We start from the raw sequence: 13,984 nt of genomic DNA on the forward strand, positions 1-13,984 counted from the left end.
AACATTATCATGTTTATTTCTTGTTGTCAAGCCAGAAACGAACCAAGACGAGCACATCTTGAGTGAAGGAACAACTCCTTAGTGCAGACACAGCCCAGCTCTCCTGGGATCGGGGGCATGTCCTCTCTCCTTTCCCTCACTCCCTCCTGTTTAACTTGGGACTCTGAACTGAAACTCAACTCTTCCCCCAAACATTTTAAATCCAAAAAGACCAGCAGGGGGCACCCTCTTTCCTCAGGCTCTGGCCCTGCCCAGACCGGGCAGGCCCCCTGCCTTTAACTTAGTATTTGTTGTTCCAGTGCCTGGGGACCCCCATGCATGGAGCATCTGTGCCTCTATTTTGAAACGACTCTCTGTCAAACCCAAAAAACAACACAGGATCTCGCTAACCTGCGGGCAGGACTAACCCAGACTCAGCCCTCTGCAGGTTGATGCCAATTCCTTAGCGCTTTGCTCTCCCCAGATGCGTCCTCTGTTGGGAATGGGTGGGAGGCAGCTGGGGCAGCAGCTGCTCGAGAGAGGATCTGAGTGTGGCCCTGACGTTCTCAACATCAGAATCGATGCACCACATACTGGTGGGCGGCCGGGGAGGACTCCAGGGACGAGAAGTATGGGTGGGCCAGGGCGGTCTTGGCCGTGATCCGCCGGCTGGGGTCATACTGCAGGAGTTGCTGGGAAGGAAGGAGGAGGAGGAAGATGGGGTCTGAATGCAGCCAGGGTGGGGTGAGGAATTCCCCTCCCAGGTCCCAGATCAAGGGCCTGAGCCCCAAAACGGCTGCCCTCAAATCTAGAACCGCATGAAACCACAACCTCCCAGCTCTCCAGCCAGTTCTGGACACTCTTGGAATCTGGACAGTCCTAATGAGTCACCCAGGTCTCCTCAGGCCACTGAAGCTGAGTCACCCCACTCCTTGGGGAGGGTCCCAGGTCCCAGTCTGCTTCTAGTCCGGAAGATCCCCGACGTATCAGGAAGCAGGGAACTGAAGCTGTCCAGGGAGCAACCCTGAGTGGGGGCATGGGAACTGACACTCTAAGAAGCCAGACCTGTCCAGCCCCCTACCCTAGAGTCCCTAAACCCAGGCAGGATGTGGAAGGACCCCTGTCGTGGAGCAGCCCGGATAGAGGGCTCGGAGCCTTGGCTGGAGTCCATGCCATCCTGCTGCCATTGGGTGGGTAGACAACACACGGAGACTTCTGGAGAGCTGGGCACACAACCTGAAGATGAAAATACTGACCCGCCTTCCTCTCACTCAACACCAGATTAAGGACAGAAATGTGGCTCCAAGACTTTGTGGGCAAGAATGGAGGGTGGATGGGCGAAGTGGCTCACACCTGTAATCCCCAGCACTTTGAGAGGCCGAGACAGGAGGATCGCTTGAGCCCAGGAGTTCGAGACCAGTCTGGGCAACATAGTGAGACTCCTTTTTTTTTTTTTTTTCTGAAGCAGTGTCTCATCTGTAGCCTAGGCTGGAGTGCAGTGGCATGATCTCAGCTCACTGCAACCTCCACCTCCCAGGTCCCGGTTCAAGCAATTCTCCTGCCTCAGCCTCCAGAGTAGCTGGGATTACAGGCACACACCACCATGCCCAGCTAATTTTTGTATTTTTTTTTAGTAGAGATGGGGTTTCACCATCTTGGCCAGGCTTGTCTTGAACTCCTGACCTCGTGATCCACCCGCCTCAGCCTCCCAAAGTGCTGGGATTACAGGTGTGAGCCACCACACCTGGATGTGAGATCCCATTTCTACAAAAAAATACAAAAATTAGCTAGGCATGGTGGCACACACCTATAGTCCCAGGTACCCAGGAAGCTGAGGCAGGAGGATTAATTGAGCCCAGGAGTTTGAGACCAGCCTGGGCAATGTGGTGAAATGCTGTCTCTACAAAAAAATACAAAAATTACCCAGGCACAGTGGCATGCACCTGTGCTCCCAGCTACTCAGAAGGCTGAGACGGGAGGATTGCTTGTGGCTTGGAGGTCAAGGCTGCGAGTCACATCACTGCACTCCAGCCTTGGTAACTGAGTGAGACCCCCTGTCTCAAAAAGAAAAAAAGAACAGACGGCTCTGCCAGATGCTTCCTGGGCTGTCCAGCCTGGGCCAGCTCAAGGCACCAACAGGAGGGGTGAGTGAGGACCATGGCATGGGCCCATGCAGCAAGGAACAGCCTGTTCTGAAGACTGACCACCATAGGAGTCACAGGGGGAACACCCAGGCAGTAGGAGGTGTGGCCCCAGCTGGGCACAGTGGCTCGTGCCTGTAATCCCAGCACTCTGGGAGGCTGAGGTGGGCAGATCACCTGAGGTCAGGAGTTCAAGACCAGCCTGGCCAATATTGTGAAACCCTGTCTCTACCTTAAAAAAAAAAAAATTAGCTGGGCATGGTGGCAGGCACCTGTAGTCCCAGCCACCCACGAGGCTGAGGCAGGAGAATTGCTTGAACTCAGGAGGCGGAGGTGGCAATGAGCTGAGATCACGCCATTGCATTCCAGCCTGGGTAACAAGAACGAAACCCCGTATAAAAAAAAAAAAATTAGAAAAGAAGGTATGGCCCCGGCCTGGGGAAGCATAGAGCTCAGATGGAGCAATAATGTCCACAAAGAGGAATAACCAAACTCATAAGGCAACTCGGGGAAAAGGGTGCACAGCACGACATAAAGACAGAGCTAAGTCAGCGATCGCCGCTCTCACAGGGAAGATAAACACTGCACTTATCGTCGGGGAGGCTCCCAGGTCAAACAATCAGTATACTCAAGGACAAAGACGAGCCAGCTGTGTATAAGGATCAGGAAAGAAATCCTGGCCTCAGGCTGAGAAAGTGCCACGGTTATGTTAAGAGGCCGGCTGATGAGGAGAGACTCTAATTGGAGCAGCAGCCAGAGCCCACATGCACCTACCATGAGCAGGTCCTTGCCCTCTGGCTCCAGATTGGGCACGATCTCTTCTAGCCCCTTCCCGGTCCACTTAGGGAAGTTGCCCTTATAGTCAGGCAGCTGGGTGACTCCGGGCCATACGGCTTCGCTGGGTGTCCCCAGTATACGAAAGATACGAAAGAGCTGGTCAATCTCTGAGTCACCAGGAAACAGGGCTTTTCGAGTAACCTGGAGTGGGGAAGAGGAGAAGGTGTGGGGTCCGCCACTTTGTCATACAGAATCTAATATGAGGTAAGGGGCCAGACCCAGGGAGACGCCTGTCAAGATAGCTTTCCCATGGCTATGCATAGAATTCTGGCCTTTCTTGGAATAAAGCTGGCTTTCTCAGTCCTTCGGCCAGTACCAAACACCTTTTTTAAAAAATAGAAACAGATTTTTTTTTTTTTTTTTTTTTTTGAGACGGAGTTTCGCTCTTGTTACCCAGGCTGGAGTGCAATGGTGCGATCTCAGCTCACTGCAACCTCCGCCTCCTGGGTTCAAGCAATTCTCCTGCCTCAGCCTCCTGAGTAGCTGGGATTACAGGCACGCGCCACCATGCCCAGCTAATTTTTTTATATTTTCAGTAGAGACGGGGTTTCACCTTGTTGACCAGGATGGTCTCGATCTCTTGACCTCATGATCCACCCGCCTCAGCCTCCCAAAGTGCTGGGATTATAGGCGTGAGCCACCGCGCCCGGCCTAGAGACAGATTTTTGCTCTGTTGCCCAGGCTGGAGTGCAGTGGCGTAATCATAACTCACTGCAGCCTCAACCACAGCCTCAAGCAATCCTCCTGCCTCAACCTCCTGAGTAGCTGGGACTACAAGCATGCACCATCACACCCAGCTAATTTTTGTATTTCATCCCCAGACTTCCCAGGACAAGCCCCAGACTTTTTTTTTTTTTTTTTTTAGATGAAGTCTTGCTTTGTCACCGAGGCTGGAGTGCAGTGGCACAATCTCGGCTCATTGTAACCTCCGCCTCCTGAGTTCAAGCAATTCTCCTGCCTCAGCCTCCCGAGTAGCTGGGATTACAGGTGCACACCACTGCACCCGGCAAAATTTTTTTTTTTTTTTTGAGACGGAGTCTAGCTCTGTCACCCACGCTGGAGTGCAATGGCATGCTCTCAGCTCACTGGAACCTCCGCCTTCTGGGTTCAAGGCGACTCTCCTGCCTCAGCCTCCCTCCCTGGTAGCTGGAATTACAAGCATGTAGCACCACATCTGGCTAATTTTTGTATTTTTAGTAGAGACGGGATTTCACCATGTTGGTCAGGCTGGTCTTGAACTCCTGACCTCGTGATCCGCCTGCCTCGGCCTCCCAAAGTGCTGAGCTACCACGCCCAGGCGTGAGCTACCACGCTCAGCCTAATTTTTTGTATTTTTAATAGAGACGGGGTTTCACCACGTTGGCCAGGCTGGTCTTGAACTCCTGACCTCAGGTGATCCGCCCACCTCAGCCTCCCAAAGTGCTGGGATTACAGGCGTGAGCCACTGTGCCCAGCCCCAAACACTCTTTAATCCACCTCTACTGGAAGTATCAGTGGGCTCCACCCAAACCCAGTAGGACCCCGCCTGTGGCACCCCGTGTCCATGTGTACCCCTCTCTCTACCATCTCTGCAAAGATGCAACCAATGCTCCAGATATCCACAGCTGTGGTATAGAACTTGCTGCCCAAGAGAATCTCGGGGGCGCGATACCACAGAGTCACCACCTGCAGGGCAAGGAAACAGCAACATTCAGGGTGGCTGAGTGCATGGGTGACACTCCTCCTGCTGCCCCTCTCCCCTCTTTGTCTCACGATACCTCGTGGGTGTAGGTGCGCAGGGGCACCCCGAAGGCTCGAGCCAGGCCGAAGTCAGCCAGCTTGATGGCACCTAACTCATTAATGAGCAGATTCTGGGGCTTCAGGTCTCGGTGGATGACCCGATGTGAGTGGCAGAAACTCACCCCCTGCAGCAGCTGGAAGAGGTAGCTCTGGAGAAATAAGTGTGAGGTGGAGCCAGCTGAGTGGAGGCGCTGAGCGGACAGGGATAGCGGGGACGGGGTGTCACCTCCCCTTCCCTCCCTACCTTGATGAGGTGCATGGGGAGCTCCGAGCCTGGGGCGGAGTCCATGTACTTCTTCAGGTCCTGGCTGAGGAACTCAAACACCAGATAAAGCTTCCTCTCATTGTGCACCACATCCAACAGCCTGGCAGGGAGATGGCAGTCAGGATGTCACGTTCGCCATCCCAGCTTCCCCGCCTCCATCCCCAACTCACCTGACGATATTGGGGTGCTTCAGCTCCTTGAGCAGGGAGATCTCCCTGATGGCAGTGCTTGGGACCCCCTCTGTCTCCCTGCAAGAAACAAGCCATGGGCACAGAGGCCGAGGCCAAGAACGGCACTTCCGGCCAGGGGGATCGGCTTCTGCGTTGATGGCCTGGGCCCCGGCGATAGAGACCTGTGCTCCTTGGCTTGTCACCCACCAAGCTCCACAGAGCAGGGCCCAGGCAAAGGCTGATCAGGAGGCAGTGAGCTGAGTGGGGGATGGGTAAGGGCTGCAGGCAGCACCCAGAGGAGATGAGTGTGGACTTCCAGAAGGAGGAAACGGATTGGAGAGTGCCCAGGCTGTGATGGTCCAGGGCGGGTAACTCGGGGGCCGTCCCAGCACTCACAAATCTAGCCTGATCTTCTTCAGGGCCACCAGCTGTCCTGTCTCCCTGTTCTTGGCCTTGTATACCACCCCGTAGGTGCCCTCTCCGATCTTCTCTACCTTCTGGAACACATCCATGGCAGCAGAGCTGTCCGGGAAACAGAAGGCGCCGAGCCATTCGCACCCCACACCCAGCACCCCCACTGCCCCTCCAGCACCACATGACACCCTGCCCAGCCACACCCAGGCTGCCTGGCTCCCAAGGCATGTGGCCCAGCCACCCCCTCTAGTTGGCTCATCCTGCCTGGGAACCTGGCTGGGGGCCGGAGGCCACCTCTCGCACAGCCCAGCCCAGCCTGGACCCCCAGGGGTTCCGGGGCCACTCCTCGCCCAGCCCGGCACACCCAGGACCCCCCAGGCTTCTTGCCCGTGCCTGACCTCAGAGGGCAGGGCCCACACTCTCCCACCCAGGCCCCTGCCCAGCCCAGCCATAACCCCCAGGGGATCGGGGGCTGCCCTTCACCCACCCCAGCCCAGCCTGGACTCCCAGGGAGTCAGGGGCCCCCCTTGCCCAGCCCAGCCAAGCCCCCCAGGTCTCTCACCCGGGCCCTGCCTTGGAGGGCAGGACCACCCTCTCCCGCCCAGCCTAGCCCAGCCACCTAGGCCTCTCACCCGTGCCCTGCCTCGAGGGCAGGACCACCCTCTCCCGCCCAGGCCCCTGCCCAGCCCAGCCAGGCCCAGGCTCTGGGGACACACGGCGACCAGGAAGGGCTGCCCAGGGGCCGGGGCCACTGGGGACAGAGGTCAGGGGTCGGGAGAGCTCTGAAGCCACAGTCCTGCCCTGGGCTGCAATGTCAGGGCCTAGGGCCTTGGCCCGGCCCGTGTGATGCCGCTCAGCCTCCTCTGAGGGCAGAGGCTGGCCAGGGGCAACACCCCTGCGTCCTGGGCCCCACACCCAGGTCCCTGGGCCCCCAGCGCCCTCCCCTGAGGCCCCCGGCCCAGAATTCACCAGAAGCCCTGAGAGGCTGCAGCCCACGACCGGTTGTGGCTCCCCCTCCTGGCCCCCAGCAGCGCTGCACCAGGTGCACACATTGAGGGCACGCCCCCTGGGCCTTTATTCACCAGGACCTTCTGGAACCCTCCACGGCCCCACACCAGGCACAGCCCCAGCACCCAAGCTTGGCCACCTGCAGTCTCCCAGGGTGTAGCTGTCGGATTTGGGGCCTGCTTTCAGGGCTCTCATTGCTGAGCCAATCCCAAAGTAGCAGAAGGGGCTGGATTCACCACCCGCCCCTCTGTTTTCAGGCTGCAGACAAGGCGGTCGCTGGGGGGTGTCTGTGCTCTCCGGGGTTCCTGCAGCTCCAGAGGGTTTGACCCCCGAAGCAGGTGGGGGTGTTGCTGGGCTGCTGTTTCTACTGGCCGCCGCCCCGCTCCTGCTGGTACAGCCTCTGCTCCCGGATGGCTTGTTCCAGCAAAGGCAGGTTCATCCCCTCCACACAGGTCAGCACCCGCGCCTTCACCACGGAGCCTCCATCTGCAAGACAAACACCAGGGCACGAGCGGTGACTGGCAGCCAGTCAACAACGTCCTTCAAGATGCATGCATGCCAGCTGTTCCCTCAACAGCTCAGTCCTGGCTTTTGGCAGCAAGCGGTGTGGACAGGAAAACGGCATCTGGGGCGAAGGCAACTGCACACTTGGGCCTAGAACTGTGGGCCGGTCATGCACAGCAGGCCTGTGTCTGGAACTTAGCTGGTGGCCAGAAAACTCTCTGGACTGAGGGAAAGGCCCCCTTGGCACTTTGGGACACACTGTCATCAGAAACCAGAGGAAAAGAGACACCCATATTTTAAAAATCCAAGGGACTGAGCTCCAGGTAAGTTTGGCTTTATAGGAGCAGGTCATCGCACCCTGGATGAGGGGCTCGGGGGCTTCTCACAGATGCGGTGGTGAACTGATACAAGATGGAAAGGTTTGCCAATGCACAGATGGCACCAAACAGGAAAGACATCTGGGATTTGCCACTACGGACTTTTTTTTTTTGAGATGTGAGTTTAGTTCCTGTTGCCCAGGCTGGAGGACAATGGCCCAATCTCAGCTCACCACAACCTCCACCTCTCGAGTTCTAGTGATTATCCTGCCTCAGCCTCCCAAGTAGCTGGGATTACAGGTATGCACCACCGCGCCTGGCTAATTTTGTATTTTTAGTACAGACGGGGTTTCACCATGTTGGTCAGGCTGGTCTTGAACTCCCGACCTCAGGTCATCTACCTGCCTTGGCCTCCCAAAGTGCTGGGATTATGGGGCGTGAACCACCATGCCTGGCCCATAATAGCCATTATTATTATTATTATTTTTTTTTTTGAGACAGAGTCTCATTCTGTCACCCAGGCTGGAGTGCAGTGGTGCAATCTTGGCTCACTGCAACCTCCACCTCCCAGGTTCAAGCAATTCTCCTAACTCAGCCTCCTGAGTAGCTGGGACTACAGGTGCGTGCCACCACACCCACCCCCCATAAGAGACTTTTTAAAAATTTTCTTTCTTTTGCCAGGTGCAGTCACTCACACCTATAATCCCAGCACTTTGGGAGGCTGAGGCAGGCGGAACACTTGAGGTTGGGAGTTCAAGACCACCCTGGCCAACATGATGAAACCTTGTCTCTACTAAAAATACAAAAATTAGCCAGGTGTAGTGGTACATGCTTGTAGTCCTAGTTACTCGGGAGGCTGAGGCAGGAGAATCGCTTGAACCTGGGGGACCTGAGGTTGCAGTGAGCCGAGATCACCCACCACTGCACTCCAGCCTGGGTGACAGAGCAAGACTCCAACTCAAAAAAATTTCTTTGAGACAGGGTGTTGCTTTGTCACTTGGGCTGGAGTCCAGGGACTCAATCACAACTCAATGTAGCCTCAACCTCCCAGGCTCAGGTGATCATCTCAGCTTCCCGAGGAGCTGGGACTACAGGCACGCACCACCACACCCGGCTAATTTTTGTATTTCTTGTAGAGATGGGGTGTTGCCACGTTGCCCAGCCTGGTCTCAAACTCCTGGGCTCAAGCGATCTGCCCGCCTCAGCCTCCCAACATGCAGGGATTATAGGTATGAGCCATTGTGCCTAGCTGATGTTTGTTTTCTCACCAGTCATGGCTTGCAATAGAAAAAAAAAGTTAAAAAAATGTTTGCACTCATGTTCTCTCTGCTCTCTGAGCACTTTAATGAATAGATTTCCAAGGCAGGCAGATTACCTGAGGTCAGGATTCGAGACCAGCCTGGCCAACATGGCAAAACCCCGTCTCTACTAAAAATACAAAAATTAGCTGAGTGTGGTGGTGCATGCCTGTAATCCCAGCTACTCAGGAGGCTGAGGCAAGGGAATCACTTGAACCTGGGAGGCGGAGACTGCAGTGACTGAGATCGTGCCACTGCACTCCAGCCTGGTGACAGAGCAAGACTCCATCTCAAAAAACAAAAAATAAGTAAATAAAAAGCAGTCAGAATGCAGTGGGGTGAGGCCTGGGGAGAGGAAGGGGTTATAGGGAACACAGATGTTCTTTTAGGAGGGTTGTCTGCAAAGGGAGGGAAGGTCATGGGCAGGCAGGGCAGACTGTAGTGTAGAAGATGACATCTTAACATTGGGACTATTATTTCCATATAGAGGAGGCTGGCTTGAGTGCCTTCCGTGTCGAGAGGGAAGAACTGTGGTAACCTTTTAGGTAGGAGGGACCCACTTCATCTTAGACTAGAGGAAGAAGCTAACGGTGGCCGTTTCAATGTCTGATTGTAGGAGGAAGAACGGCTGCCTGTCGCCTCAGTTCTAGCTGGGACGTAAAGCAATCTGCGGGTTGGGACAGGGGAGGAGAGGAAGTGGGTTTTTACCAGGCAGGGTTGTGGTGTCTGGGAAGGGGGCGTGGCCAGGACACAAGAAGGATTTCTAGGCAGTGCAGGGGGACCCCAGTGAGCCCCTGAAATCACTGTGCTCCAAATCCTCAGAACTCTCTGCACTCAACAGTTGCCAGGACCAGGAGGGTGGAGGCTGGGGTCTCGGAGTGGGAGCGATGAAAAGCAAGGCCCAGAGGGGAAGAGAGGCGGGGGAAACAGCCCAGGAGTCCTGAGTACACAGGTCCTGATGGGACAAGAATGACGTAGCAGAAGTAGAAGCGAGAGTGGGTGGCGTGCACTGGGGCACCGGGACGGCAATCTCAGGGAGACACGTCCAAGGTGTGGCAGTGGGCGTGGGAGGTGTAACTGGGGCAGAGGTGCATGGTGGTGGAACCAGTTGGCAGCAGGGAGACAGGGAGGGATGTGTGATATGACACGCCTGAGGACCCAGTGGACCTCGGGCCCGCTCCAGACTGTGGATGTGTGGTCTAGGGAGAAGGGTTTGGGCAAGTCCCAGAGCCAGCTGGTAAGGATGCTTGAAGAGGGAGGTGCACACAGGACGCCTGGAAGGTTTCCCCCATCCCTCTCTTTCTCTTTTCTTTTTTCTTCTTTATTCTTTCTCTCTCTCTTTTTTTTTTTTTTTAGCAGGCTCTTGCTCTGTCACCCAGGCTAGAGTGCAGTGGTATGATCTTGGCTCACTGCAACCTCCACCTCCTGGGTTCAAGTGATTCTCCTGCCTCAGCCTCCCGAGTACCTGGGATAACAGATATGCATCACCACGCCCAGCTAATTTTGTATTTTGAGTAGAGACAGGGTTTCACCATATTGCCCAGGCTGGTCTTGAACTCCCTACCTCAAGTGATCCACCTGCCTTGGCCTCCCAAAGTGCTGGGGTTACAGGTGTGAGTGACCGCACGCAGCCTTCTATTTGTTTTTAGACAGGGTCTCACTCTGTCACCCAGGCTGTAGTGCAGTGGTAGAGTCTCAGCTCACTGCAACCTCCACTTCCCTGGCTCAAGTGATCTTCCCACCTCAGCCTCCCCAGCAGCTGGAACTACAGGCATGCCTGCAACAACACACCCTGCTAAATTTTCTATTTTTTTTAGAGACGGGGTTTCACCATGTTACCCAGGCTGGTCTAGAACTTCTGGACTCAAGTAATCCACCCACCTCAGCCTCCCAAAAGTGCTGGGATTACAGGCATGAGCCACAGTGCCTGGCCTCTTTTTCTTTTTCTTTAGAAACAGGGTCTCATTTTGTCACCCAGGTTCAAGTGCAGTGGTGTGACCAGAGTTCACTGCAGCATTGAACTCCGGCCTCAAACCATCCTCCTGCCTTAGCCTCTCAAGTAGCTGAGACTACAAGCACGAGCCACCAAGCCCCGCTAACATTTTCTTTTGTAGAGATGGAGTCTATGTTGCCTAAGCTGGTCTCGAACTCCTGAGTTCGAGTGATCCTCCCACCTCAGCCTCTCAACATGCTAGATGAGTGAGTCCCTGAGCCACACAGGAAGGTTTCTGAGTACAGGGTGCAGGGGTGCAGTGAGAGAAAACCAGAAGGCAGAGGATGCAGGGCAAGGGCGTGTGGGCAGCTGCTTGCTGTGGTCCAGTGCCCTTCAGCCCGGGCATGCTCTGAGGGCCTCTGGAGTAGGCCTGGGAAAGGCTGTGCCCACACTTTAGTTCCAGGACAGGAGGCCCTCGGGCCTTTTCAGGGCATCAGCAGGTGTCAGGTCTGTGGGTTTTAGCACACCCCAGCATGTCTTCACCTGTGCGTCTTCTTAGCTAACTCTTCTGCAAACATTTCTGAAAGGTGACCTCTCACTGGTCCTTGGAACTTTCAGTGTAGCCACGAGGCAGAATTCATGTCTGATCAACCTTTGTGTCACCACAGAACTTTGGACCTGGCACAGGAAGGTTTATTGTTTCATTTCTTTTCTTTCTTTTTTTTTTGAGACAGAGTTTCACTCTTGTTGCTCATGCTGGGGTACAATGGTACAATCTCAGCTCACTGCAACCTTTGCCTCCCAGGTTCAAGCAATTCTCCTGCCTCAGCTTCCTGAGTAGCTGGGATTACAGGCATGTGCTACCACGCCCAGCTAATTTTTGTATTTTTAGTAGAGATGGGGTTTCTCCATGTTGGTCAGGGTGGTCTCAAACTCCTGACTTCAGGTGATCCACCCACCTCAGCCTCCCAAAGTGCTGGGATTACAGGCATGAGCCACTATGCCCAGCCTGTTTTATTTTTATTCATTTATTTATTTATAAAAACAGGCTCTTGCTACATTTCCCAGACTGGTCTTGAACTCCTGGGCTCGAGCGATCCTCCCTTCTCAAAGTGCTGGAATTACAGGTGTGACCAACCACACCTGGACTTTTTTTTTTTCTCTTTTCTTTTTTTTGAGATGAAGTTTTGCCCTTGTTGCCCAAGCTGGAGTGCAATGGTGCAATCTCAGCTCACTGCAACCTCTGCTTCCTGGGTTCAAGCAATTCTCCTGCCTCAGACTCCTGAGTAGCTGGGATTACAGGCATGTGCCACCATATCTGGCTAATCTTTGTTTTTTGTTTTTTTTTTTGAGATGGAGTTTCGCTCTTGTTACCCAGGCTGGAGTGCAATGGCGCGATCTCGGCTCACCGCAACCTCCGTCTCCTGGGTTCAGGCAATTATCCTGCATCAGCCTCCCAAGTAGCTGGGACTACAGGCGTGCGCCACCATGCCCAGCTAATTTTTGTATTTTTAGTAGAGACGGAGTTCCACCATGTTGACCAGGATGGTCTCGATCTCTTGACCTCGTGATCCACCTGCCTCAGCCTCCTAAAGTGCTGTGATTATAGGCGTGAGCCACCGCACCTGGCCTAATCTTTGTATTTTTAGTAGAGATGGAGTTTCACCATGTTGGCCAGGCTGGTCTTGAACTCCTGACCTCAGGTGATCTGCCCACGTTGGCCTCCCAAAGCGCTGGGCTTACAGGTATGAGCCACCAAACCCAGCCTTTTTTTTTTTGAGGCAGTCTTGCTCTGTTGCCCAGGCTAGAGTGCAGTGGTGTGATCTCAGCTCATTGCTACCTCCACCTCCCAAGTTCAAGCAATTATCCTGCCTCAGCCTCACTGAGCTGGGCACCCGCCACCATGCCCGGCTAATTTTTGTATTTTTAGTAGAGACCGGGTTTCACCATATTGGCCAGGCTGGTCTGGAACTCTTGACTTTGTGATCTGCCTGCCTCAGCCTCCCAAAGTGCTAGAATTACAGGTGTGAGCCACCGCACCTGGGTTTTTTTTCTCTTTTTTTTTTTTAAATAGGGTCTCACTCTGTCACCCAGGCTGGAGTACAGTAGTGCAATCTCAGCTCACTGTAACCTTGAACTCCTGGGCTCAAGCAATCCTCCCACCTCAGCCTCTCAAGTAACTGGGACTACAAGCATGTACTACCACACCTGGCTAATTTTTTAATTTTTGTAAAGATGGGGTCTCACTATGTTGCCCAGGCTGGCCTCAAAGTCCTGGCCTCAAGCAATCCTCCCTCCTTGGCATCCCAAAGTGCTGAGATTACAGGTATGAGCCACCACACTTGGCCTTCACAGGGAGGTTTAACGCAGCCACAGGATGCCCCCTCCGCCCAGGCTAGAGGTCAGGGAGGCTGGAGCACAGTCAGCCTGATGCTTTCCTCCCTCCTCCTCATCTTTGATTCCCAGTCCCCACCATGAATGACAAGCATGTTTGACTTAGAAAATCAAGACAGGCCAGGCACAGTGGCTCACATCTGTAATCCCAGCACTTTGGGAAGCCAAGGCGGGTGGATCACGAGGTCAGGAGCTCAAGACCTGCCTGGCCAAGACAGTGAAACCCCATCCCTGCTAAGAACACAAAAATTAGCTGGGTCTGGTGGCAGGCACCTATAATCCCAGCTACTCGGGAAGCTGAGGCCGGAGAATCGCTTGAACCCAGGGGGCGGAGGTTGCAGTGAGCAGAGATCACGCCACTACACTCCAGCCTGGGCGACAGAGTAAGACACCATCTCAAAAAAAAAAAAGGAAAAAAAAAAAGAAAAGAAAATTAAGACAAAAATATTTTAAGGAGAAAAAAACACAAAAAATGGGTTGTGATGCAAATTATAAGAGTAGTGAACTGGCCCGTGCCTGGTAACAGGCTGCTTCCTCTGAGGCCCGATTAGCTTCAGGTTCAATTTTTTTTGGCAAGAACCCATCAGAGATGGTGCTATGTGCATCCTCCTCATGCCTCATATCAGAGGCACATGATGTTTGTCCTGATTTTTTTTTTTTTTTTTTTTTTTTTTTGAGACGGAGTTTCGCTCGTTACCCAGGCTGGAGTGCAATGGCACGATCTCGGCTCACCGCAACCTCCGCCTCCTGGGTTCAGGCAATTCTCCTGCCTCAGCCTCCTGAGTAGCTGGGATTACAGGCACGCGCCACCATGCCCAGCTAATTTTTTTTGTATTAGTAGAGACGGAGTTTCACCATGTTGACCAGGATGGTCTCGATCTCTTGACCTCGTGATCCACCCACCTCGGCCTCCCAAAGTGCTGGGATTACAGGCTTGAGCCACCG

General features: G+C 54.2%; 2 protein-coding genes across 3 annotated transcripts in view; both read right to left on the minus strand.

Annotated features, from left to right (window-relative positions):
• On the minus strand, nt 1-6,643 carry CDK3 (cyclin dependent kinase 3). Its single transcript, XM_064369644.1, has 8 exons — nt 6,555-6,643; nt 5,568-5,693; nt 5,172-5,249; nt 4,981-5,101; nt 4,715-4,885; nt 4,521-4,622; nt 2,895-3,098; nt 1-671 (listed from the first exon to the last, which is right to left on the minus strand). Exons 1-8 carry the CDS (start codon nt 6,635-6,637, stop codon nt 552-554), a joined length of 1,005 nt encoding a protein of 334 aa, XP_064225714.1. The 5' UTR covers nt 6,638-6,643; the 3' UTR covers nt 1-551.
• Nucleotides 6,640-13,984, minus strand: part of TEN1 (TEN1 subunit of CST complex) — a 23,628-nt gene continuing 16,283 nt past the window's right edge. The window contains exon 4 of one of the 2 annotated variants that reach the window (XM_012453682.2): nt 6,640-7,079. In XM_012453682.2, the coding sequence (XP_012309105.1) occupies nt 6,958-7,079 (122 nt within the window). In that variant the 3' untranslated portion in view covers nt 6,640-6,957. The remainder of the gene's footprint in view (nt 7,080-13,984) is intronic. The other variant, XM_064369645.1, reaches the window with a different exon arrangement.

This window comes from Aotus nancymaae, unplaced genomic scaffold (genome assembly GCF_030222135.1).
Source record: "Aotus nancymaae isolate 86718 unplaced genomic scaffold, 86718_ANA_hifiasm-v0.15.2.pri h1tg000089l, whole genome shotgun sequence".
NCBI lineage: Eukaryota > Metazoa > Chordata > Mammalia > Primates > Aotidae > Aotus > Aotus nancymaae.

Coding starts and splice junctions, on each gene's coding strand:
- CDK3 (XM_064369644.1), bottom strand. CDS start 6,637: ATGTGTGCACCTGGTGCAGCGCTGCTGGGGGCCAGGAGGGGGAGCCAC. Junction 5,694..6,554: donor GCAGCCTCTCAGGGCTTCTG/GTGAATTCTGGG, acceptor TTTCCCGGACAG/CTCTGCTGCCATGGATGTGT. Junction 4,623..4,714: donor TGCGCACCTACACCCACGAG/GTATCGTGAGAC, acceptor CTTGCCCTGCAG/GTGGTGACTCTGTGGTATCG.